Here is a 26,012-nt window from a genome sequence, read left to right as displayed (position 1 = left end):
AGCAAGTTTGAGGCAGCAGCTGCTGCCAGCAAACTCCCTCCATCCTCCTGAGCCCCTGTCCTGCTGTATGGAGATGGGGGGCAGGAGCAGGGGGAGAGCCAGACATTAGCACCCCTCTTTTCCACCCCCGCACAGAAATGAAAGGAGATATCCTATCTCCTAGAACTGGAAGGGACCTTGAAAGGTCATCGAGTCCAGCCCCCTGCCTTCACTAGCAGGACCAAGTACTGATTTTGCCCCAGATCCCCAAGTGGCCCCCTCAAGGATTGAACTCACAACCCTGGGTTTAGCAGGCCAATGCTCAAACCACTGAGCTATCCCTCCCCCCAAGCAGGCAGGATGCTCCCAGGAGTAGCTCTAAGGCAGAGGGAAGGAGCAGCTGAACTGCCCAGCAATTGATAGCCTGCTGGGGGCTGTGGCACAGGGAACTTACAGGAGTGGGGAGCTAATAGTGGGGCTTCTGGTCCACCCTGGTTCCAAGCCCCCCCGCCATCGGCTAGCTCCAACGTGCTGCTCTTTCTGCAAGCAGTAGACAAAGCAGGCTAGTGCCAAACAATGTTATAAGGGAGCATTGCGCAACTTTAAATGAACATGTTCTCTAATTGATCAGCAACATAACGTTAACTGGGACAAATTTAAGTGAGGAGTTACTGTATCTATGGTAGTCAGAATCCAGCAAAATACAATGAAAAGTGTTCTAAGCAACCTCTTAGTCTGGTTATTCAAAGGTCATGCAAAATTGTAGTTGACTATTGTATTTCTTCCCCTCTTCATCAACTTGATATTTGATATTTTTTGCTTAAGCAGGTAAAAGCTGCACTCAGAAGGTGAGCAGATCCTCCCCCCAAGTTTCTTCACCAATTTACTCTAAATTGAAAAACATGTACTGGACGCTATTTTCCCATGCTGAGTGGGAACTGAGTGTTAGAGGCAGTGTCTGCTACAGATTTTGCTGTGCTTTGCAGGAAACCTCCAAAGTAGCCCGAAAGTAAAACCAAACATTACAAGACAGCGTCCCTTCAGTATTTATAATGTTTATTTGTAAAGAACATGAAAAGACAAAAAAGAAAAAAAAAATGTGGATACAAAAAGAAATGTGCAAAGCCCTCTTCATAAATGTGCATTTAGCATTTCATACACATGTAAAGTTTGACCTATGGATTTGGATTTTTCCAACAATTACACAGTAAAACATTATGGACCCAGTTCTGTAGTCCTTACTCAGGGAAAACTGCCAGTGAATGCAACAGGAGCTCTGCCTGGGCAAGGATTACAGGATCTGAGCTGACAGAAACATAACCCACATACAAATGAATATTGCAGATATGTGAGTACAGCATGCTGACTACAGCCATGCAATAATATACTGGATATTCAATAAGCTACTCATGCAAAAGTGACAAAACAGGAATATCTTTGATGAGACACTAATTCAATCAGCCACTCTGTTGTAGTTACAGAGTGTTACAGAACCAAAAGCCCTCTCAGTACCCTCTCCCCTCCTTAACATCTCACAATCTCTTTGCTTAGCACCTTCTAGATTACTCACCACAATATTTCCTGTCAACAAGGGGGGGAAAAAGGACCTTCTGTCTTCAGTAGCTAGGAGATTTACACACACACACACACACACTATTGTGCATCATTCTGTGGTTACAACATAGAGATACTCAAGCCAAGGTTTGCAGAAGCAGCCTGATTGGGGCTGCTCAAGTTGGGACACCTCACTTCCAGTTCTCAGAAGCGCTAAGCACCCACAGTACCAACTGAGAAAGGGGACTGGTGCGCTTTGAACAACTTTATAATGCAAAGTAGGCAAAGGCAAAGTATACCCCCAAGATAAAGAATATCTTGTCCCCTTTGCAAACCAAATACAAGACAGTGTCCCTCAGTCAAATAAAATGCAAAATTTTAACTTTAAAGAACCTTTTCCTTCACTAACTTCCTTCCTAAACACCCTGAATCCAATAACAAATATCAGGCCCACTTCCCCTGTTTTATACTGTGCTGGGGCTGGGGGTAATTAATTAATTCACCACAGCTGGGCTAACTCTGGATCTCCCTGCACTCAGGGCAGACAGCTGTGGTCTACCCTCTAGCCAGAGAGAAAGAGGATTAAATCCTTCCCTGCTAACCAATGAACAGATATATATAAGCCATTACAGAGCTAATGTAGTTTTTTACTCACCACACTGAGTTTTCAAACTCATGTTACCAAGAGAAAGGTAAATATTTCAGAGTGATTTTGGCCCAGGCTCATCCACTCCCTGGTCAGATGTCTAGCTACTGATTGTGGCCCAGGTTAGCTGACCCTCCAGGGTATTTTGAAAGTCATTGTACAGTGCAGCATCACTGAGGTGGGTTTACTGAGCTGTGTTGTGTAATAACGTACATTAAACAAACAAAGAGCCAGAAAGAGGGACAGCAGCTTCTGTCTCCGCACAAAGACATGATGGCATGGGCCTGATAACCTCACCATTTCCTGAATTTAATGCAAGAATCCCAGCCATCTGGCTATTACCCTAAAGCAAGACCAGTCATATACACTGTAGGTCCAACTTCATTCCTGTGGGATAGTCAGTGACTGAACATTATAAAATAGGCACTAGCAGCAGCATCACCACTTTCCTCCAACTAGATTTTCAATGGGCCCCAATCCATAGGTAAGGTCTGAGCGTGCCTATTGGATCAGGCCCCATAGGCAAGATAGGTGGAGGAGTACCTCTTCCCTTGGTTCTTGGATTGCTCTGGGGCTTAGGTGGCCAGACACCAAGAGGGAGACAGGTGCGCCCTTGCCCAGAGGAACTTAGATGCCCAGGGAACTTTTACTGCAAAATAAGGCGCTGAGCTTGTTTAGGTTTTGTGGATCTCAGTAGCACCTAAACCGGGACTTAGAGGTGCCTGTGTGGGTTGAGGTGCCTAAGTCCCTTTGTGGATCTGGGCCTGAGTGCCTCCCCGTGCTCCCAATACAACTTCTCTCACATGCTTCACTGGGGGGAGGGTGATCATCACTAACGGGAGGAACAAGGGCAGGTGTTGCATCAAGTCGACTATACACCACAGTATCTAACACCGCCTTCCCCAGCACACACACTCACACATTCAGGGATGCACTCATTTCTCTACATTTTCTGAAAGTAACCTCCCTGCCCCCCTTCCCTCCCTGCAAAGTGGTCTTCACAATTGAGTGAAATAAGCAGAAATATTGCACAGGACACAAGGCAGATATTTTTTTCTTTTCTCTAAAGGGAATGATTGTCAGATGTCAGCCTTTCTAGCTCAAGCACGTGGAGAAGGAGCTGCTGATGTCCACACCGCCTCAGCTAGCAAGAGCTTGCTAACAATTGTTATAAGGGTTGACTGTGGCCAAGTTGTTGAGCCTAAGGGTGTAGGACATGTCTTCGTACACTATATTTGCTTGCTTTTCCTTTCCTTCTTGGCAGTGTTTCTTGATCTGCAAAAAAACAAACAAAAAACCAAACACTCAGGCAGCCATTCAGGTCTAGGGCTGGAGCAGAACCCCTGCCAAGGAGCTGGTCTCATCTCAGTGTGCAGGGAGTTGCGAGCAGAGATAACAAAACAGTCCTTCTCGTAGCCCAAAGGGACTACATAGAGTAACAGGCAGAAAGGGCTGGGTTAATCCCCAAAATTCATACAGGCTCTTCCACCAGCAGCTCTTTAGAGGGCTGAAAGTATCAATGACTGCAACCACTTTGGCCAATTGTCTTGTAATTATTGCAAGAGGAGACATGGCTTCCTTAGGAGAGGCTCGCTGGCATCATTGTACTGCAGTACCTGGTAAACTCGTTAGGAGGAGGCCCAGAGCAAGGCTTTCATCCAATCCTGTTCTACAGTTTGAAATGACTCTCCTAAATAAACATGCAGGGCATGGGAGGTGAGTGTGTGTGTCAGTCACAGCCCATTTCCAAAGAGGCTTTTCTGCACAAGCCATCTCAGGCAGCTTTATTGTCAGGATATGACAGGGACACATGCTTGTGCTACCCTCTGACACTGGGCTTCTTCATGACTTGCGGTGTCCCTGATCTCCCCCAGAACACCGCAAGAAGGGGACATCCCTCTCGTCCATCCCAACAGGGGGCTTGTTGAGATGCCATTCTTCAGTGAGAAGGGCAACTGCAGAATGGTGGGACTTCAATGCAGTTACCACATCAAGGTCCATAGGCAAAGCTGCGGGGGGGGGGGGGGGGGTTTGCGGCTGGCTCATGCTTTCCTCCTCCTCTCTAAGAAATTATTATTATATTATAATAGAGCCTGAAAATGAGCTTGGGGCTGTACACCAGGGGATGTCAGCACACAACGGGATGGGAGCAGTGGGGATGGAAGAACAAAGGGACAATAGAAGATGCACATGGTCAGAGACGTTTATCATATGCATGTCTTATGGCTCCACAATGTTTTATGTGCACAGTACTTTAACAGGCATGGTTGTGCTTGGGGATGACTCCTAGCTGCAGGGTCAGAAGTGCGGAAAACTTTGCGGCTGTGGCCGAATGACATACTTACATCTATGTGAGACAGAATGAGGTATCCCAGCGCAGAAACCAAGATCAAAGCCATGAAGGACAGAACATAGGGCATCCAGGAAGCCACGTGGCACTCTGCCTGCTCCATTTCTGTGGGTGATTTATCAGAGGAGAAGCAGAATTATGATTTCATGTGAGGAACATGTTATGTCGCTCTGCAGGGGAGAGTAGTGCTTTGTACTGTCTGGTACTGCAAAAATGGTTGTGGGAATTATCATCCTTTGTGGAACAGAGCAGGTGGTTCCATGTGTTTAAGTGGAAGCTGAAAGGGCAGAACAGAAGCAGTATATCAATAGAAAACCAGCGCGAGACTGTGGGAATAAGTTGATCGAGGGGAGGTGTCCTCTATGTCATGTAGGTCTTTGAAAAGAGGTAACCAGACTTCCCTGTTCTGTTGGGCAATCTTGGCGTCGGGAGCAGCATCCTGGGTGAATGTTACCAGTGGGAACGACGTTATCCATCTTGCTTTTTAAGAAAATGTGGTGTCACCAGGATATAGTATAAAGGAATGTAAGGGTGACTCTGCCACCGGGAAGAACTGTTACATCACTTTCCCTTAAAACTACAGTTGAAGGTCATAGGTTTCAAACTCCTCTGTTCCTTATATGTCCCAAGGGAGGATGTGGGACTTGAGACCCAATATTTACCCATAGTATGAGTATCTGCTGCTGTATTTGTCTTGTCCTAGTGGTGGCAAGAAATTAACTGTGGGGAGGGATAGTTCAGTGGTTGGAGCATTAGCCTGCTAAACCCAGCGTTGTGAGCTCAATCCTTGAGGGGGCCACTTAGGGATCTGGGGCAAAATCAGTACTTGGTCCTGCTAGTGAAGGCAGGGGGCCGGACTTGATGACATTTCAGGGTCCCTTCTAGTTCTATGAAATAGGTATATCTCCATAATTTTTTATTTTAGCATTATTACTGACAAACAGGTGATATTTTAGCTTTGTGCAAGAGGCAAAGTTGCAGCACTGGAATCTGAGAGTCCTTGATACAACTCCCAAAAGGGACAGATTCCTCACAAACGCTTTAGACTTAATATTTTATGTAGGCACACCTATCTGAGACGCCTCTGAATCCTTTCAGAGCTCCCCTGATTAGACAGAGCTCTGCGTATGTGTTGGCTTTGAAGGACTGCAAGGTCCATGATGCAGTAGTGGGCCACCTCTGGGACTGGACTGCTGCAGAGGGCAGTGGCTGGGTCTGGGCCCAGGAGACACCGTAACCGAGACCTGTTGTTCTTGCCGGGGTTGAAGACACACAAGCAGGGTTAAGACTAAACTGCAGCTGACAACTTGTTAGCGCTCACTGAGTCCTCGCTCATGGGCTCCGTCTCCACAGCTAGGCATTGGGAGCAGAAGCTGGAAACTCAGGGCACGTCTTCACTACCCGCCGGATCGGCGGGTAGCAATCGATCTATTGGGGATCGACTTATCGCGTCTAGTGAAGATGCGATAAAATCGATCCCTGATTGCTCTGCTGTCGATTCCAGAAATCCACCGCGGCAAGAAGCGGAAGCGGAGTCGACGGCGGAGCGGCAGCGGTCGACTCGCCGCCGTCCTCACAGCCAGGTAAGTCGACCTAAAATAGGTAACTTCAGCTATGCTATTCACGTCGCTGAAGTTGCGTATCTTAGGTCGACCCCCCCTCCCCCGTAGTGTAGACCTAGCCTCAGTGATGCAGCAGGTCTGAATTTGGCTTACAGACAATTGAGGAAAGAGCAAGTTACGCCTGGGCTATTGCGCTCTAATATAACAACCAGTACTGCCGGCTAGTACTGTGCAACCTAAGCTGGTCACAATACAAAACTGCCTCACTCCTTGGTTCACCTGGACTGCTTTGCGGTCCTTACAAAGTGCTGGCCTGAACTCCTGCTCATTCAGCACCTACACAAGAGAGAGCCCAGGACTATATAAGCTTAAGGCAGAGTGTGCGCTCAGGGCTGGGGTGGATCTGGTTATAATGCCACATGAGTGTTGGTTAAGTTTCTGTTGCAACTTGCTGTTGAAAGTTGCAGCCATTAGCTCAGCGATGGCAGCAGCCCCTACTAACGTGGCATAGATATAACAACTTAACCTATCACAGTCTGTTGCATGTTCTAGTGTGTGTTGTTAGGATAAGTTTTAAGTAGAATTGTGTTTATTGCCATTATTTACATTTTTGTTCCTGGAGGTGACCTAGCTACACCCACAGGTGTATATCAGGGGCTCTCAAACTGGGGGTTGGGACCCCTCAGGGGGGTTACAAGGTTACTACATGGGGGATTGCGAGGTGTCAGTCTCCACCCCAAACCCTGCTTTTTCTCCAGCATTTATAATGGTGTTAAATATATTTAAAAGTGTTTTTAATTTATAAGGGGGGGGGTCACACTCAGAGGCTTGCTACGTGAAAGGGGTCACCAGTATAAAAGTTTGAGATCCACAGGTGTATACAGTGCCTGTCCAGATGGAGGCACTGCAAACTATAAGTATTCATAGACCTAAGAGGACTACTACAGATGGGGGACTAGAAGATTCCCACCTAATTCTCCACCTCAGCTGGGACCCCCAGGATTTCCATTATCCTTAATGACCATAGGCACCCAGACCACAGGAGAGAGTTGCTTAGTCCCAAGTAACCTGGGAAGGCAATGGGGGTTACATTTAAATTTTAAGGCTGAAGAGCAAATTTGGGAGGGAATAACTGTGGTGTCTGGAGCTATAAAACTATGATGCCTTTGTTTCCTGTGTATTGCCTGTTTACATGTCAAAGAAATCTGTTCAATGCAGAAAGAGCAACCATTTCATCTTCAGACTTGCTGCAGCCTGTTACAGATGAGACACACACTGGACTCTCACATGTGGACTTTACTTTTGTTCTTTCTTGTTGTCTTCAGATCAAAAAGTTATGGTTTGTATATAGGAAAAACCACATAACTTTAAGAAGATTCCTTCCCTCCATAAACTCATCCTTGGCTGTGCTAATATACTGAAACACATAACCATTCAGTTAATGTTCTACACTTCCTCAGCCCTTTCAACTGAAAATAAACACCCATTTGATTTACACTTAAAAAAAAATAGAAAAACATACAATACCTTTCACCATCAATATGGTGCCTTGGCTCGACACACAATTGGGCTCGTAATTTTCTAGAACACTCCCTCTACAGACATATAAACCAGTGTCATTTTTCTGCAACTGGTGCAGCGTTATCCTCACATCTGTCTGGAGAATGGAGATCTCGATGCGGTCTTTGTAGCGAAAGTCTATGGTACGGTTATGACCATTATTTGTGATGTATAGCACTTCCATGGCATTTACAACTTCTTTTTTCAAATACATCCCTACTAGCATCCCCTTGGTAGTAACGGAGCAGGTTATGTTGACCGACTCTCCTTCATTAACCATGAGAATAGCTGGCTCCTGTGTAACATCTGCGTGCAGAGAGGAGGAAAGGAAAACATGTTATTACCATGTGGCTGACTGGGAACTGTTTGAGACTAGAGGGAGGGTGGCCTTGCCCTAGCAAGCTCTTCCAATTACAAAACACCCCTCTGCTCCAGAGCCAAGTGTCTTTGCCATACTCTTTGTAACAGAGCGTGCTGGCCCTCCAAGGGCGGGCACCATCCACCACTGTTCACAGTTCCAGAGCTATATCAAGGGAATTCTGGGACTTGTAGTTCAGGCACTATTAGATTTGCAGGCCTGAGGGCAAGGCTTGATGGGAGACGAAGCAGGATATAAAAGGCCAAACCATTGTCGTAGTTTAAAAAGAGACCTGGCGGGGACAGGGAGTGTTTGGGAGTCTGCCCACTGGGAAACCTGAAGGGGAACAGCCTTGATTTTTAGGCCTCTCCAAGCAAGAGCCTGAGGAGGGGCAATAGCTGTCTGGAACCTGACAGCTAGGGGTGGGACTTATGAACCCTGACACGAGAAGAAGAGGGTTATCTGCACACCCTATGGATTGGGCTCTGGAGCTTCCCATGGAAGATCCTGTAGTCTAGGAAGGGCGAAGGACTATCTACAAGCCCAGAGGAAAGCTGTGGTATCCTGAGGAGGTGTGGGTGGATGGGGTCTTCTGTTGGGATATATTTTATACAGTGATAAACCAAGGCCCAAGAGGGGAAGCTTTGAGTTAGAACTTGAGTCATTTTGTGAGCGATTACAACAGATTCCACCCCACAGAGAGGAAACTGAGGCAGGGCTGCACCTGGAGGATAGCCGGGTAAGGTGTACCCTTACACCCTATCTAAAAGTGAGAGGTGAACAAATAAGTCTCTTTTAAAAGCCATTTCCCTTCCGCTGACCATCTTGGAAGCTTATCTCCATTGCCTTTGCTGGGTTCCTGAAACCAGCTCAGACCTCTCACTCTGGGGTGAACCTGGTCATTTGGAATCAGAATGTGTGAATGTGTATCCAGACGTATCCTGCCTTTCCCTACAAATTTGCTCATTCTCCTCACAAGACTTCCCCCCTGTCCATCAGCAGGCCCAGGCTTCCATCTTTATCTTAGTTATCTTCCAAGGGGAGATCCAGTGGCTTTATGTCTCCCATCCAGTATCTTCAGGGGTTGCTCACTGGTCTGCTTCCCCTCCTGTTTTGTTGGGAGCTGCCACTGGGCAGGTGAGGGCCACGGATCTGACTTTACACAAGTCCAGACGACCTACTATTCCATGCAATGGACTGAAGTAGCAGCTGCAATGGAGGAGCTGTGATAGCTGCCCAGGGCCTTGGTCCTGTATTGGGGTGTAGATTTCACCTCCAGGTACTCCAGCTAAATGCTTGGGTTTTATGTGCTGCCAGTGACTTTCACACCATAATAATAAAACATCCAAAAGTAATCCACAGGAACTGTGTACTGCAAGATTCAGATCAGTAACATAGATTATAAACAAACACTTGGGAACACGGAGTGTGTGCTCCACTACATTTGAACAGTACTAAGTATCCTGATGGCATTCAGAAAACAATAAAAAATAATCAGTATTTCCCTAGTTTGTTTATGAGAAGGTCATGCAAGACAGTATCAAAAGCCTTACTAAAGTCAAGATATACCACATCAACCACTTCCTCCCTCCCCCATCCACAAGGCTTATTACCCTGTCAAAGAAAGCTATCAGGCTTTTCATCATAAACCAGCCAGGGAGGTGAGGAGAAACAACCCTCCCTTGCACAGTCTCTGTTGTCTCCCAGTATCAGTGATTAATCAGGGAAGGGAAGGGGGGGCCCAGGCCCACCCTCTACTCCAGGCTCCAGCCCAGGGACCCTAAAATTAGCAACTAAGGAAGCTGACTTTTTGGAAATAGGACATGTACAATTCCCTGGGCCACTGCCTTACAGCAGCCCCTCACTCAATATCTTCTTCACAATTACCGCCAGGCCAGGCCAGCCCAGCCCAGCACCCTCCTATAGCTCCTGGCACCCACACCTCACTGACTAACTGGGAGGCTTTTAACTAGTTCCAGCCAGTCATTGATTGGCTTCAGGTCTCCCAATCAATCTAGCTATCTCCACTGCCTTCTAGAAGGATCTTAATTGGCCCCAGGTGTCTTGATTAACCTGGAGCAACTGCCATTTGGTTACCATGGTACCAGGGATTTGTTTAGCCTGGGGCTAACATACCTGTTCCTCACTACTTTACTGTAGCCATCTGGCCTTGCCCCATCACACCGGGTTGTCCTTATTTCCCTTTTTATAGATGGGCACTATATTTGCCCTTTTCCAGTCTTCTGGAATGTCTCCCGTCTTCCATGACTTTTCAAAGATAATTGCTAATGGCTCAGATATCTCTTCAGTCAGCTCCTCGCGTATTCTAGGATGCATTTCATCATTAAGCAAAGTGGCCCAAATTCTAATCAGAACACCACCAGTGGAAATCTATATTCTGCACTTGTGGATGACACTCCTCAACCCATACCAGTGGTTTCATTATTTCCATAATACAAATATGTTTCAAAGGGCGAAAGTTGAGGGGGAACTACAAAGATACAAGCAAAATAAGTGGCACTGACAAAATGTGTGTGCTACAAAGTTCTTATACTATAGCCACTTGATTGGACTGATTCGCAGAATTCATTCTTTGGCTCCAATGTATGTGGGTGACTGAGTTATTCCAAACTCTCCGTAAGAAATACTTCATCTCGCAGCACCCCCACACTATCACATATTCCCTCTTTATGCACAGACAGAGATACCGCAGGGGAAGAAAAGCAACTGAACTTAAAGTAATAAATCATTTGTACAAAAATTATTTTTAGTTGTATGAGTCCTACTGTAACAAATGGTCTGAAGAGTTAAAAAGGTTCCAAGAAATCTCTGTTAGACATTGTTGGGGTTTTATCCTTGCGGTTGCTGGCTGAAATATATCACCTGAAGTGTATTTTCTTTTGTCTAAAAACTACTATGACACACAAAACAATCCTACGATAGTTGAAATGGGCCGGGAAATACCAAATTCAGTCTCAGAAAATTTCAGAAAACTTCTGAAACTTTTGTTTCCTTTTAAACCAACCCACCTCTCCCCAGTCAGCGGTTGATAATAACATCTATTAACACCCAGAGAGTACATTTGCAGGTAATAACAACGTTATAAAGTCCTTCTCCAAGCAAGTTTGGTAAAGAACATCATGACCTTGCTTTCCATAACATAAAGGCCTTGCAAAAATGTATGCGCAAATACCACAATTGCAGGCACCAACTAGGTGTGTGTGCAAATAAATAACAAGCTAGGCTAGGGTTTCTTAGCACCTATATATAACCGTGGAAACCTGGTGGAATTTCGTGGATAATAAGTTTTCTGTAAGAGTGATGAAAAAGGTGTGGCTCTATCTACACTTGTAGCTAAATCATCTTCAATACTAGTTGAAAGGAATTCTAGGGGACCCGTTGTTACTCCCCAGCCATTGTGAACAGCAGGTCACTTGCCCAGCTTAGAAGGACCCCAAGCCAAATTTGGATTTAACAGACTGAGCCACTGGAGCTACGATATTCCAAAACAAAGTTAAAGCTTGAATCTTCACTACATACCTTTCTGGGCTGGGGTACCCTGGAAAAGCAGGAAGAGCAAAAACGCAGCTGGAAGAACAGGTGTCCAGGGCATTTTCACAAACCTTTGGAGCTAGATTTCTGTGCTACTGTGTAAAATCCCACCCAACGTCAAGTGAAGAAAGGCAGAGTTTGATGAGCTGTTTCTCCTGTGACGCTAAGCTAGTTAACTGGCTGTTAACCACATCACTAACAAACAGAGTAGCATCAACACCACTGCCTGTTTTTAAAAAGTGCTGGCTGGGGGGAAGAAACCCCAAGCCATCGGTGTTTGTAGGGCTCAGTTTGGCCATGCACTGAGCTCTCTTGACTCCCACTGAAATTAGCCAGAGCACAGGTCCCCCTAGGGTGACCAGACAGCAAGTGTGAAAAATCGGGACGGGGGTGGGGGGTGGGGGTAATAGGAGCCTATATAAGAAAAAGACCCAAAAATTGGGACTGTCCCTATAAAATCGGGACATTTGGTCCCCCTAGGTCCCCCACACTGCACAGGAGTGCTCAGAGCCTTGCAGGTTTGTGCCATTGGAGGGCCACGCTCCACCTCGCTGGAATAGGTGAGGCTCCACTAACTTCAGTGGGTTTGCGCCCACTTACACCAGGGTTGAATCCAGTTCAGTTTATTCCCACATCGTCTAATGTACAAGGTCAGATAGTTCACTGCACTTTCATTTCCACTTCTGCATCCTTTTCAATGTCTATTGCTGTTGTGACAAAGTCAGGCCGGACAGCTGCAGGAGGGTCTGGGGAAACAGGCATGTTAGTTCTAGAATGCTAAAGGCCCTTTTTCCGACAAGCTGGTGTGGGGGAAAATTTTGCTAGGGCCTAAACTTTAGTTGGCTCAGGCCTGGACTTTGGTTCAGACCTAAACATTAGTTAAGTTTATTGGAGAAGAGGGGTTCTTAGAGGCAAAATGAAGGAAAAGTACAAAAGCAGAACTATCAATAATCACAAGGCTTATGATTCATAATGGCTCATTAACAGTTTTGGGGGAAGCTTGGGAACCACAAAAGGGCAGACTGTAAAAAACAGAAAAGCTTGAAAACCGCAAAAGGGCAGACTGTAAAAAACAGGAAAGCTTGCTAAGCTACATTCCCTTTTGTAAAAAGCAACAGAGGGTCCTGTGGCACCTTTGAGACTAACAGAAGTACTGGGAGCATAAGCTTTCGTGGGTAAGAACCTCACTTCTTCAGATGCAAGTGAAGGAGAAGAGAAGTGAGGTTGCATCTGAAGAAGTGAGGTTCTTACCCACGAAAGCTTATGCTCCCAGTACTTCTGTTAGTCTCAAAGGTGCCACAGGACCCTCTGTTGCTTTTTACAGATTCAGACTAACACGGCTACCCCTCTGATACTTGATTCCCTTTTGTGGGGAATATATTCTAAATATGGCAATAATGTTAATAAGAAAGTATGCATTATCTAGTTGTGGTTTTATGCTATATCAGCTATTTAAAAATCTGTAGTCGGGGGGATTGCCAGTTCACTGGTACCCCCCGTGCATGCATGTAAATAAAAAGGCCTCAGGCAATTCTAATCCAAACACAACGCGTGGTCGTTTTTCCACAACACTGGGAAGGGGTAACTTCAGGTCAATTAGGGATACCCGAGTCCAATTAAGAGCTGCCTGAAACCTGTTAAAATCTCTCTCCTGGTGAGAGTGAGGGGAGAGACAAACTGCTGCAAGCTAGAGGTAACAGGGAGATAGGCTTCTCCAGCGTGAGAGACTGCGCTCCTCCCCATAGGGGAGACACCCAAAACCCAGTGCCTGTTTAGGGGAAGGACTGACACCCTGGGGCCAGTGACAGGACAAGGCCTGCCCCAGTGAGGGGGCCAGGGAAAGGTATTCCCTTTTTGTTTTGGTGCTTTATAGACTTGTTCTCCTTGTTTGGCAGAGGAGCACTCCTCCGGCCTGCCCAGAGGCCTACTGGGAAGGCTCTGAGAAACAAACCCTGAAGAGGGAAGGCAGACATGCTCTGGAGAGGGAGCTCATTTACCCAAGGCCCTGTCCCTGCCAGAAGAGGGTGCGCTAAGCCTGGCGTGGCGGAAGGGGTGCCTTGCACACTGTACATGCAGGAACTCTGAGTTCTGGCAAGGTCATAAAACAGGGAAGTGTTTTTATTAAATCAGCATTTCACTAGATAAATCTGCACTCATCGATATGGACAAGAGGCAGATCTGGCGCTAAGTAAAGACCAAAGCCACCTCCTGTCTGACAGCCCCTGCACTGTTAAGGAGTTTGAAAGTCTCGGGGCAGGAAAGCATCCAGCCGGAGCAGAGGGAAACAATCCCATAGTTGGGACTCGCCTTCCAGATGATCTCATGATATCCTCTCGCACTGAGGATACCCCTCTGGGGAGCAGGCAGGGACCCCAGTAATTAGCAAGAGACAGGCAATAGCAGTGGTGGATCTGATTATTAGAAATATAGATAGTTGGGTTTGTAACTACTGGGAGAACCACGTAGTAAATTGCCTGCTGGGGGCGAAGGAGTGGACTTCCAGAGACATCTGGATAGGCTTATAGGTAGTGCTGAGGAGGAACCAATGGTCATGGTACATGTAGGTACCAGTGACACAGAGAAAAGTAGGACTGAGATCCTGGATGCCAAATTTAGGCTGCTAGAGGAGAGATTGAAGTCCAGGACTTCCATGGTAGCATTCTCTGAAATGCTTCCAGTTCCATGTGCAGGGCCAGACAGACAGGCAGAACTGAGGGGGTCTCAATCTGTGGATGAGATGATGGTTTAGGGAGGAAGGATTTAGGTTTATTAGGAACTGGGGAACCTTTTGGAGAAGGAGTAGCCTATACAGGAAGGATGTGCTCCCCCCAAACCAAAATGGAACCAGATTGCTGGCATGTAAAATTTAAAAGGCTGTAGAGGATAATTCTTTTAACTAAACGGTTGGAGGAAAGCCAACAAGTGCAGAAGAGTACATAGTTTGGGTGGAGATATCCCGTAGGGAAGAATTTATTAAAGGTGAGACTCTATATCCTTGTGTAGAGGAAAGGAAAGAAGTTGATAAAGTACAGGTAGGAGCTAGCTACTGAGGAACAGTCAACATAAAAAAGTCCCATTTAAATATACCACATGAAGGCAAACAACTAAATATTGACAAAACGTACAAGGGCTTACTTCCAAAAACTAGAAGTCTAAATACTAAGATGGGTGAACTAGAGTGCCTGGCATTAAATGAGGACATTGATATAATTGTATCATGGAAACTTGGTGGAATGAAGATAATCAATGGGGCATGGTAATACCAGGGTAAAAAATATATAGGACTGATACTTAGAGTAGGTCACGTTGGTTGAGTAAGTGGCACTATATGTTTGGAAAAAAAAGCAGAGCATCAAATAAAGTGAAAATCTTAAATGAATACAACTATACCACTGAATCACTATGGCTAGAAATGCCATACTTGAATAATAAAATACAACAGAAATATACTATCCAGCTCAGGATTAGGATGGTTATAGTGAAATGCTAAGGAAGGGTAGAGAGGCTACAAAAGCAGACAGTGTAATAATAATGGGTGATTTCAACTATCCCCATAGTGATTGGGAACATGTCACCTCTGGATGTGATGCAGAGATAAAATTTCTAGACGCTACAAATGACTGCTTCTTGGAGCAGCTAGGCAATTCTTGATTTAGTTCTAAGTGAGGCACAGGATCTGATCCAGGAGGTAACTTTAGCTGAGCAACTTGGTAATAGGGACCATAATCTAATTAAATGCAACATACTGTAGGGGGGGGGAAATATTAAAAAAAAACAATAAAAAAAATCACAGTAACATTTAATATTAAAAATGGGACCTAGATAAGAATGAGGACACTAGTTAGAGGGAAATTAAAAAGAGCATTCACAAGGGTAAAATGCATGCAAGCGCATGCAGACTACTTAAAACACCATAATAGAGGCTCAGACTAAATGTATACTTCAAATCAAAAAAGACAGTTGGAGGACCAAAAGAAAGCCACCATAGCTGTAATGGAGGCCATTAGAGGCAAAAAGACATCCTCTAAATGTGGAAGTCAAATCCTAATGAGGAAAATAGGAAGGGTTAGGGCAAGACTCTGGCAAGTAAACTGGAAAAGTGCAATAAGGCAGGCCAAGAAAGCATTTGAGAAGCAACTCGTTATAGATGCAAAAACTAACAGTAAAAATTGTATGTATATCAGAAGGGGGAAGCCTGCCAAACAGGTAGGAGGCCCACTAGATGATAAAGGTATTCAAAGGGCACTCAAAAGCCATCACAGAAAAGCTAAATTCATAATTTGTATGGGCCTTTACTGCAGAGGATGAGGGGGAGATAACCACAGGAATAGCTCTGATGTGGGTAACAAATCTGAAATACTGATGTACACAAATGGATGTGTCAGTAGAAGAGGATTTAGAGCAAATCAATAAGTTAAACAGTAGTAAGTCACCAGGACCAGATCGTGTTCATCTGAGAGTTCTGAAGGAAATCAAATATGAAATTGCAGAACAACTAACTGGTATGCGACCTATCACTGAAATCAGCGTCTGAACCAGGTGACTGGAAGGTAGCTAATTTAATGCTGATTTTTTGAAAAGGGCTCTGGGGAATATTCTGGCAATTACAGGCTGGTAAGTCTAATTTTAGTACTGGCAAATTGGTAGAAATTATAGTAATACCAGGGACAGAATTATCAGACACATAGATGAACACAATTTGTTGGGGAAGAATCAATATAGTTTTTGTAAAGGGAAGTCATGCTTCGCCAAATCCTCTGATGTAGTCAACAAGCAAGTGATAAGGGCAAGCCAGGCAATATAGTGTACTTGGATTTTCAGAAAGCCTTTGACATGGTCCCGCATCAAGGGTCTTAAGGAAACTAAGTAGCCATGGCCAAAGAGGGAAGGTCCTCTCATGGATCAATAATTGGTTGCCAGGCAGGAAACAAAGGGTAGGAATAAATGGTCATTTTTTTCACAATGGAGAGAGGTGAACAGTGGGGTCCCTCAAGAATCTGTACTGGGACCCCATGCTGTTTAGCATATTCATTAAAGATCTGGAAAATGGGTTGAACAGTGAAGTGGCAAAATTTTCAGATGATAACTAGCTTGAATAATTTTGTAAGTCCAAAGAGGACTGTGAGGAGTTAGAAAGGGATTTCACAAAAATTGAATGTCTGGGCAACAAAATGGCAGTTGAAATTCAGTGTTTATATATTTGGCATATGCAATTTGGTCACGCTAAGCCGCAGTGGTCTTATCAATGACATTCAAAGCACAAAGACCTCCAGCAAGTTGAGTCATTTTTCATCCTCAACAATATGTGTCATGGTTTGTGGCTGCTCACACTCTCATAGTGGACTGTCTCTAAAATGCTAATGAAATTCTGCTGCAGCACCGATTCCATGTCTGGTATGAAACCAGTTCAGAAGCCTCCATTTTTTCGCAGTCAATCAAACCCAGGTTGACGTTGAGTGGGGTCTAAGACAAGATAATTATTTGTCACTTTCTCTGCGGACCATGAAATTCACCATGTGTACTCTACTGTAAATCCCTCACCCAGTTAATTTATCCACAGCGGACACCGTGAGGGCAGAAGACCATGTGGTGGATTAAACAAGTCTTTAATTAATGGTAAATGTGGCATATGACGCAATTTCATCACAAGCTACGCTTTCCTCTCTTTGAACACTGGGCAGAGCAATATTTCAGAAAATCAGTAATCAGAGTAGAGGAGTAGATTTAAGTGTGCCTGAAATAATACACATAATTCAACATTGATAAGTGAAAAGTGATGCACAGGGAAAAATAATCCCAACTATATGAACACAATGTTGGGTCTGAGTTAGCTGTTATCACCCAAGAAAGAGATCTTGGAGTCACCATGGATAGTTTGCTGAAAACTTCTTTTCAATGCACAACAGCAGTCAAAAAGGTTAACAGTATGTTAGGAACTATTAGGAAAGAGAGAGAAAATTCCATAATGCCACCATATATATCCATGATGCTCATGCCTTCAGTACTGTGTCCAGTTCTGGTCACCCCACTGGAAAAGGTTCAGAAATGGACAAAAAAGTTGATCAAGGTTGGGGTGAATCCTAATCCTATCTCTTGTGCATGTCAGCCCAGATTTTTAAAGGTATTTAGCCTTCTAAATCCCTTACAACTTGCAGTGCTGAGTGGGACAAAAGCTAAGTCCCATTTTCAAAAGTGACTGTGGCACTCATCTCATCTCGCCTTTATTCCTGGCTATGTGGAAGAGGAAGGGTCCTTTTGGCACCTTCTCATTTTTTAAATTAACCTGTGGGCCAAATGCTCACCTGCTCTGTGGCTTGCATTTTCGGGAGGGGGTGGGGCTGGTGCTTCCTCTGAAATTCAAGAGGAGCTGGGTACCTTGGCCTTTATGAAAATACTAGCTTATGTTCAGAAGGTGTGAAATCCCCCAGTGCTGATGGCCAGCCTAGGCCTCTGCCCCACTTAAATCCCATTGAAGACCTCTTTTGAAGACTTAAGGGTGCATAGACCTCATACTTGTCCTCCACATGGGGAATTTCACCCCCAAAGTGGGTATGGGTGACAGAGGTGTATCCCTCTGTGACACCCTGGTACCCCCATATTCACCACTGTCATGTAATTAGGATATGTTTTGTACAAAGTATGCCTTGTAAGGCATCATTCTAAAAGTCTTGATCTGCTAGACATTACTATCTCATTGGATTGTATGTGCTATCATCGTATGTGAAGTTATAAAGTTTGGCTATGTATGTGTGACTGAAACATGATGTGAGGTTGAAAACACTCACAAGCAGCCTTTCAGGCACAACAGTAAAAAGGCCAAACAATGTTAATGGCTTATTGAGAAAATGCACACAAGCACAAGGATTACCCCAGGAACAGTGTACAATAGAAACCTCTCAGAGATAGCACTACACAATGGGAACTGTTTGACCCATGTCACAACAAAAGAGCTTTCCAGCAAGTGGGAAGAAGATATAAAAGGAGGAAATGACAGCATGATGTTACCTCACTCTCCCTACAACAACACACCTGGAAACATCTGAGGAACAAGAATTGAACTGTGGGAGGTGATGGTCCCAGACTAAGAGATTGCTAGTCTGTGTATGAAAACCTGGGAAAGCCAAGATGCAAAGCCAAGGCAGCTTGTGCCTGAAGAATCTGCCAGCCTATTTATCACTCAGGGTGAAACTTTGCTAATTCATATTTTACCTATCTAATAGGTTAAGCTCAGTTTGCATTTTTTGTTTATTTGCTAGATAATCTGCTTTGATCTGTTTGCTGTCCCTTATAATCATTTAAAAACTACCTTTTGTAGTTAATAAACTTGTTTTTGTTTAGTCTAAAACTAGTGTGTGGAAATCCTAACTGGGGGCAGAAAGCTGTTGCGTATCTTCCTCCACATTGAGGGAGGGGGCGAATTTCATGAGTTTACACTGTACAGTTCCCTGTGCAGTGCAAGATGGTATAATTTTGGATTTACCCTTCAAAGGGGGGTGTGCTCTTGAGTAACTGGGCAGTTTTTTAGCTGAGTCTTCCCATGCAGAGCTGATCTCAGCAGCTGTGTGAAGATGTAGCTGGGTGTGTCCCTACCTGTATGTGTGTTGGAGGGGGGCTTGAGAGCCTGTCACAGCAGTACACTGTAAAGGGATACCAGGCTGGTGGGTCAGGCGGGCTCAGTGCTACCCCAGTTCCAATTAGCACACTGAGGGGAACCCATCACACCATCCTCCTAAATCCTAGCAGACAATTTTGCCAGGACTCTGGGCTCTTGTCACATGTAGGCGAGGATGTGAACACGTTGCTGCATGTGGGGCTGAAAATTCCACATGTGGTCTCTGTATTCTGTCAGATGGTTTGCTGGACCCACAGGTAGAGCCAGCTCCAGCCGCTTTGGTTACGCAGCAAGAGTCTGAGACACTGAGGTATCCGCACACTCTGTGCTCATTGCTGACCTGACTCACTCTCCCATCTCCATCCGTGACTATAGGCTTATTACGGCTCCTAGCCTACAGAAATGATGCTTGCATTGGGCAGAGTTCTTCTGCACATGTGGAATGTGGCCATGGCCTTAGCTCATCCCTTTTCTCCATGACTAAGCCTCCTATCATCTCTGCCTAGACAGAGCTGTTGAACACTGACAGAGCGTCATGCAGTTCTTCTCTCTGGACTCAAGTGATAGAGCACACGGGTGTGCTCCATGACAGCCACCATTTTGCCAGATACGTTCAACCTAGCACTCTGAATTTAGCCTTTGTCTTTTTTATCCTGCCTAGGGTGACCAGACAGCAAGTGTGAAAAATCGGGACGGGGGTGGGGAGTAATAGGAGCCTATATAAAAAACAGGCCCAAAAATCAGGACTGTCCCTATAAAATCCAGACATCTGGTCACCCTAATCCTGCCCTAAACATCCCATCTTAGCTTATGCTTCAGGGCATTAAATCAATATTTCAAAGGTACTGTGGTCAGAAAGTGAAACTACATTCACGGGTTGTTGTTTCCTATGTCTGCTAGGTGTACTAGACCTTACTATTGTCTGCTCTGCAGAGCCAGTACTGCTGCAGGAGATCAAACTGTGCTCTGTTCCACTTGGTGCAATTCCTGGCTCAGAGCCAATTCCCGTCTCGTTATGTATGAAGCAGGATTACTCTAGACTGCAGGCTGAACTAGCAGAGGTGACAGAAAGGAAAATCTTGGTTTACTTGGAGCTAGTCTAGGTCGGAAATATGGAATTTATGATACAAGATTCAAACAAGTGAAAACATATAGGTAGGTAGGTAGAGAGCATAAGCTTTCTTTCAGTCTAGCTATGTAAAGGTAGAAGTGTGACTGTATGAAGAAGGGGGGTGAATTGTTTAGGGTGATCCAAGCTGGTACAGCAAGGAATACTGGGATGAAGCTGAGCAAAGGGAAAACATTCCTTACAATAAGGTCTAATAGTCTCCTGAGTTGGAGAAATCAATGTCCTGAGTAATTTAAAGCTAGACTGGACAGAGGCTGGAGAGCAACCCAGAACTGCCTAGAGGAGCAGCACTTTAGACAGGATGGTCCTTGTGATCTTTGCAGTTCTATAAAGACTGAGCTGTCATTTTCACAGATGCTTTTCACACCACAGCTGCCTTTGAAGCCCCTGCAGCTTTGTGATTCACAGTGATAGGTATACGGTGAGCTAGGCTATATTTGAGAAGGTGGTTTGGCAGTTTTCTATGTACCTGCCCCAAAAGACTCCTGAAACCTATAAAAAACAATTTTTAAACCATTTTAAAACAATTTTTAGTCTTCGTTGCAACAATAATAATTAAGACAGAAATCAAAAAGGTGACTTCAAAATCCTGTTTGGTTAAAACCTTCTCTTCAGTCAGCAGACAGAAAGAATCCAGAGACTAAAAACATTGAGAAATAATTTCCCACTTGCCAGTGAGTTGATTTAATGTTTATGTGAAAATCTTTCTTATCATTGAGTAGATTGGGTGCTAAAATGACACCACAGCCAGCAATTCTCATTTTAGCAGAAGACATTGATCCATTGCATTATAAAACAAAGCAACTTGCATTTGTGTTTTGATTACAGTTATTTACAGGATTGGTTAAAGGGGCACAGAGCCAAGTAGTTTAGTTCAAAACTTTCTATACTTTGGAAGTTGCACATTATGGCCTTGGTGCTACAGGCTTCTGCTCATCACCAGGGGAGTTGAGGGTGTTGAACATCATACAGGGGAGACCTATTAGCAGATGTCCTTTGATTATTGCCCTTGTTTCTGGTATGAATAGCAAGCTCTGAGGAACTAAAAAATAGTCCATTGTCTCCTACTGTAGGTGTCTTGCATAGCTATAGCTGCATATAGGTGGACTGTCAGCCCCATCTCTCTTCCTTGATATGGGCACTTCCTAGCAAGGCTCAGCATGAGTGCTAGGTACCTTGCTCAGGCATGCCCCCCTCAGCCACGCTCAGCCCTACTCCCACCCTGGCAGAAATCTGGGGGGAGGGGGAAGAGCACATGACCCCACATGATACTCCCCTCCCCCACACATATCACCTCAGCTCCCTGCTATGTGAGATACAGGTGAAGGGAAATCAAGACTCCTCCATAAACAATCATGGGCTAGCAGCCTGTCCCTTCCTCGCCGACAGCAGCAGTTACCTGCTTGGAAGTAGGTGTCCACAGCCCTCTCTGGCCTGGGCCGTGCCCGCAGCGGGGAAGCAATGGGAAAAGTAAGTGGGAAGTAGCTGTGAGGGGAGTGGGGGCAAGTTGGTGCTGGCTTGGAGCAGGTGTGGATGGTGCAGAGGGAGTAGAAAAGGGGCCAGAGGCAACACATGGGGTGGTCACCTGCCCCCTAACCTCTAAATTGCCCCCCACCATCAAGAGTAATGGGTCATTTCTGGCTCAGAGTGCATCAGATTCAACATGCTCATCTCACAGGTCCCAATCCTGCACTGTGATCTCATTGTGTCCACGTGGAGCCCATTAATATCAGCTGGGCTTTCCACAGGCGCTGCAGTCTGCCTATATGGGTAAAGTGCAGGATTGAGGCTTCATTTGGTGCAGCTCCCCCGCACCTCGGGAAAAACTAATAACGTTGTGCAGGTGTGTGAGCACCCAGTGGAGACAACACGCCAACACCCAGGCAGGAATCTGAGCCCTGATCTCACACAGTGTTAACCTCTGTGTTGGACATAAAGAAAACACTGTCATGGCTTTAGTAAATACGTAACTGTCAGGATGGGAACATTTGAGACCTAACCCACCAGCCAATGTGCCCTTTCCAGCCATATGAAAGTTCAAAACCTTATGGAAAAAAATATATAATATTCTTATCACTATTACTGCAAAATTAATTCAAAATGATTTCTTACAGAAATAAACCACAAGTAATTAGTATCAAAGGGGTAGCCGTGTTAGTCTGGATCTGTAAAAGCAGCAAAGAGTCCTGTGGCACCTTATAGACTAACAGACCTATAGGAGCATGAGCTTTCGTGGGTGAATACCCACTTCTTCGGATGCATGTGCCACAAGTAATTAGTGATGCCATGAAGTAAAAAAATGTCAATGGCTAGAGCTAATTCTGGAACACAAGCTCCTGTGGCAACTTGAGTGAAAAAAGAATAACTTTGGTTCACATTTTTAAAATGTCACTAATGGAAATTCCATTAGAAAATTTTTATCTGGTTTCTACTGATTCTGCTGGCAAAAAAGTTTTGGCACAGAACAATACTCATATGATTGGCACAGAGCAATAGTTTCATTATTGGGCTACTGGTGTCTGGCCCAGCACTAGAAACCAACATAGACCAACTGAAAGATTCAAAAAGAGCCGACTGGAATTGCCATTACGGGTTTGATGCTCCAGAATTTGAAAGGACAGTGTCAGACTTTGGTCTGCATTACCTTTGGCTCTATACACATGACATTCTATGTACATAAAATACAGTATAATTGCAGATACAACTTTGGCCTTAATTAACAGAAAGAATGAATCAGCATAGCAATGACAAGAGGTTCCACTTCTTTGGTTAACAGATTCCTGAGATGAACCCAATGGATACCGGGTCATGGGATTGCCAGCTGTTTGCATAGATTTGGATGGAATTTTGTATCTGCAGCTTCCTGCCCTGAAGAAGTTAGGTCCTGGGCCTAATAACTGGTTTAAAACTCAGCCAGAGGAGGTGTGACAGGATACTACTAATAGCACCCTGGTCACTGAGTTTGCTGCAGCACTGGGAAGAGCGCAGGATTAATTGAAGCCAATTAGACACTTTGTGTTGGGGGATTATGAGCCCCTGGGTGCTATTCACTGGGCTAACAATGTAATTGGGAGGCTGTAAGTGGGAGGAACAGGAAGCAAGCTGAACTCAGAGGGTGAGCCTGGGCTGAGGAGTGAAGGTGCATGGGAGCCCCCTCGTACTATAACCCTGCACTGAAATCCTCACAGCATATAAGGAAAGAATAAATACATTCCCGGTGAAAGGGTAACGGCCAGGCATGTGTGTGTGACTGTGAGACAACATAAACTGGCCTGGAGGTCTGTAGTGGTGCATTACTCACTGCTGCAATGCCTCCTGCTGGCCATCTCTGGGAATTAGTTCAATTTCCAGCCTGGAGCACCCTCTGCAGGCCAGCGTCCCGCTGCCACTTGGCCCCCCCATGTCCCTCCCAGACCCGGTGCCCCGTTATCTGGGGTGCTGCCACTTGGCAGGAACCCCTTTCTCTCAGGGCCTCCCCTCCCCAGCAAACCCCCACCCACTATCCCCACCTCGCCTCAGTAGAAGGTTACTGCCAGTCATCATCTAGCCCCCGTGCTCTGGGGCAGACTGCAGTATCAGCCTACTCATCACTGGCAAGGTTGGGTTTGGACCTGCTGCCTTTGCCTATCCCTGGGCTGCCCTCTGCAACCCCCAGTACCTGTTGGCCTAAGGCTAGGCCACAGCCTGGGGCTTTCCAGGCTGGAGCTCCCCAGCTCCTCTGCCTTTCCCCAGCCCTGCTCCACTCCGGTACCCTGTTCAACTTCCAAGCAGCCAGGCCCATCTCCCTCTACAGCCAGAGAGAGACTGACTGCTCCTTGCCTACTGCCCTCTTATAAGGGCCATCTGAGGCCTGATTGGGGCGTGGCCCAGCTGCGGCTGCTTTCCCCTGCACCTGCCCTCTCCCAGGGCTGTCTTTAAACCCCTCAGGGCAGGAGCAGGTGACCACCCCGCTACAAGGTCATAAAGTCTTTGTGATGGTGCACTGCACTTCTGTCCTGATGGCTGCAGGTTAATCGGGGGATACAATGCTACATACATCTAGCTGCCATATTAGCCCATCCTAAAGGGCTAGTCATGCAAAGCTTTGATTCCGTCAAAACTGGGGAAAATACGGCCTTAAAGCATCAGTGTTTCAGGGAGGGAAAGAACTCTGCTCAAATTATCAGGCCACATTTTCCAATGAGTTACAACAGTGAAACTGTGAGGAGAATGTAGCCCCCAGTCTGCAAAACAGGGGATGTCTGTCAAAAAAAGTCTTTAAAATGCTAGTTGCTTCACATTGTTTGATTGCTTAGCGTGTATGTACTGAATGTCTGAGTTTCTGTATCTACTGCTTTGCTTAAATTCAGTTGCATTGGTGCAGGCTGGATCATCGTTTTCATTCAGGAGCCATCTTGTTTTCATACATCAGACTTCTTGGTTAGGTGCATTTTATTCTGCTTTTTCATCTGTAAAAATTGGGGGGAAATTCTTGTGAGAACACCATCGATGCAATTCCCTCTTTACAAAAGAAATGTCTGAAGCCAGGTTAGTGGCAGCTGGGTGACCACGAGCTTGCTCCTGCTCTTTCTCACACCAGTGTAAATAAGAATCCATGACAGTCAGTGACATTACACCAGTGTAAAATGGGTGTCAATTAGATCAGAACCAGGCCATGTGTATGTTTGGATACAGTACAGGCAAAGCACAGACTGTGGTGGTGCCAGCTTCCCCTGCATGGCCCTGCCAAGATACCTCAGCTCTGACCTAGTGGAACTGCCTCTAGGGCCGAGGGGGATTCTATCACTGTGGTTCCATAGGGGCTGATGTACACTACAAAGGCTTTGCCAATACCATATAACTGCACTGGCAAAGTCCCCGGTGGAGATTCAGCGTGTTCTGAAAAGAAGCATTCTCTGATGTTATAGTTCATAGATTCCTACATTGTGAGCTTCTAGTCTCACCTCCTGTGTGACACAGGCCATTAAACTTCCCTAAAATAATTCCTTTTGAACTAGAGCATATCTTTAAAAAAAAAAAAATCCAACAGTGATTTGAAAATGGCTAGTGATGGAGAATCCACCATGACTCTTGATAATTGTTCCAATGGTTAAAATCTTACATCTTATTCCAGTCTGAATAGTTAAACCATCTCTCCAAACAACATAAACCATCCAGGCAAAAGTGCCCCTTTGCCAGAATAAACTGCAGCTACAGAGCCATTTTGCCGGAATAGGTATTGTAGCGGGCCGGTCACCCTGCTCCAGTCAGAAAGGGGTTAAAACCAGTTCTGGGAAAGGGCTGCCCTGAGGAGCTGTCAAGGCTGTATCCCCACTTTGAACTTTAGGGTGCAAATATGGGGGCCTGCATGAAAACTTCTAAGCTTAACTACCAGCTTAGGTCTGGTCCGCTGCCACCATCCCAAAAGCTAATTCCCTTCCCTGGGTAGCCTTGAGAGACCTTCACCAATTCCCTGGTGAATACAGCTCCAAACCCCTTGGATCTTAAAACAAGGAGAAATTAACCATCCCCCCTTCTTTCTCCCACCAACTCCTGGTGAATACAGATCCAACCCCCTTGGATCTAAAACAAGGAGAAATCAATCAGGTTCTTAAAAAGAAGGCTTTTAATTAAAGAAAAAGGTAAAAATCATCTCTGTAAAATCAGTATGGAAATTAACCTTACAGGGTAATCAAACTTAAAGAGCTCAGACGACTCCCCTCTAGTCTTA

General features: G+C 45.4%; 1 protein-coding gene across 2 annotated transcripts; it reads right to left on the bottom strand.

The window, feature by feature from the left end:
* Window positions 1-1,018: 1,018 nt before the first annotated feature.
* Window positions 1,019-24,208, bottom strand: CD7 (CD7 molecule). 2 transcript variants are annotated; one of them, XM_065563385.1, is made up of 4 exons: window positions 23,961-24,208; window positions 7,619-7,957; window positions 4,525-4,634; window positions 1,019-3,454 (listed from the first exon to the last, which is right to left on the bottom strand). In XM_065563385.1, exons 2-4 carry the CDS (start codon window positions 7,929-7,931, stop codon window positions 3,338-3,340), a joined length of 540 nt encoding a protein of 179 aa, XP_065419457.1. In that variant the 5' UTR covers window positions 7,932-7,957; window positions 23,961-24,208; the 3' UTR covers window positions 1,019-3,337. The 2 variants fall into 2 exon arrangements, with proteins under 2 accessions (XP_065419457.1, XP_005297632.2); XM_005297575.4 differs by lacking the exon at window positions 23,961-24,208 and adding an exon at window positions 11,550-11,818.
* Between the last annotated feature and the right edge of the window lie 1,804 nt (window positions 24,209-26,012).

This window comes from Chrysemys picta, chromosome 12, assembly GCF_011386835.1.
Source record: "Chrysemys picta bellii isolate R12L10 chromosome 12, ASM1138683v2, whole genome shotgun sequence".
Lineage (NCBI taxonomy): Eukaryota > Metazoa > Chordata > Testudines > Emydidae > Chrysemys > Chrysemys picta.
Note: the sequence above shows the minus strand (reverse complement) of the source record. Positions and strands in the feature narration are given on the sequence as shown.

Excerpts from the sequence above, each read along its gene's own strand:
- CD7 (XM_005297575.4), bottom strand. The coding sequence starts at position 11,622 with ATGCCCTGGACACCTGTTCTTCCAGCTGCGTTTTTGCTCTTCCTGCTT. Across the intron at positions 7,958-11,549 it reads GGGTACCCCAGCCCAGAAAG|ATGTTACACAGGAGCCAGCT; the intron begins GTATGTAGTGAA and ends CTCTGCACGCAG. Across the intron at positions 3,455-4,524 it reads TCATTCTGTCTCACATAGAT|ATCAAGAAACACTGCCAAGA; the intron begins GTAAGTATGTCA and ends GTTTTTTTGCAG.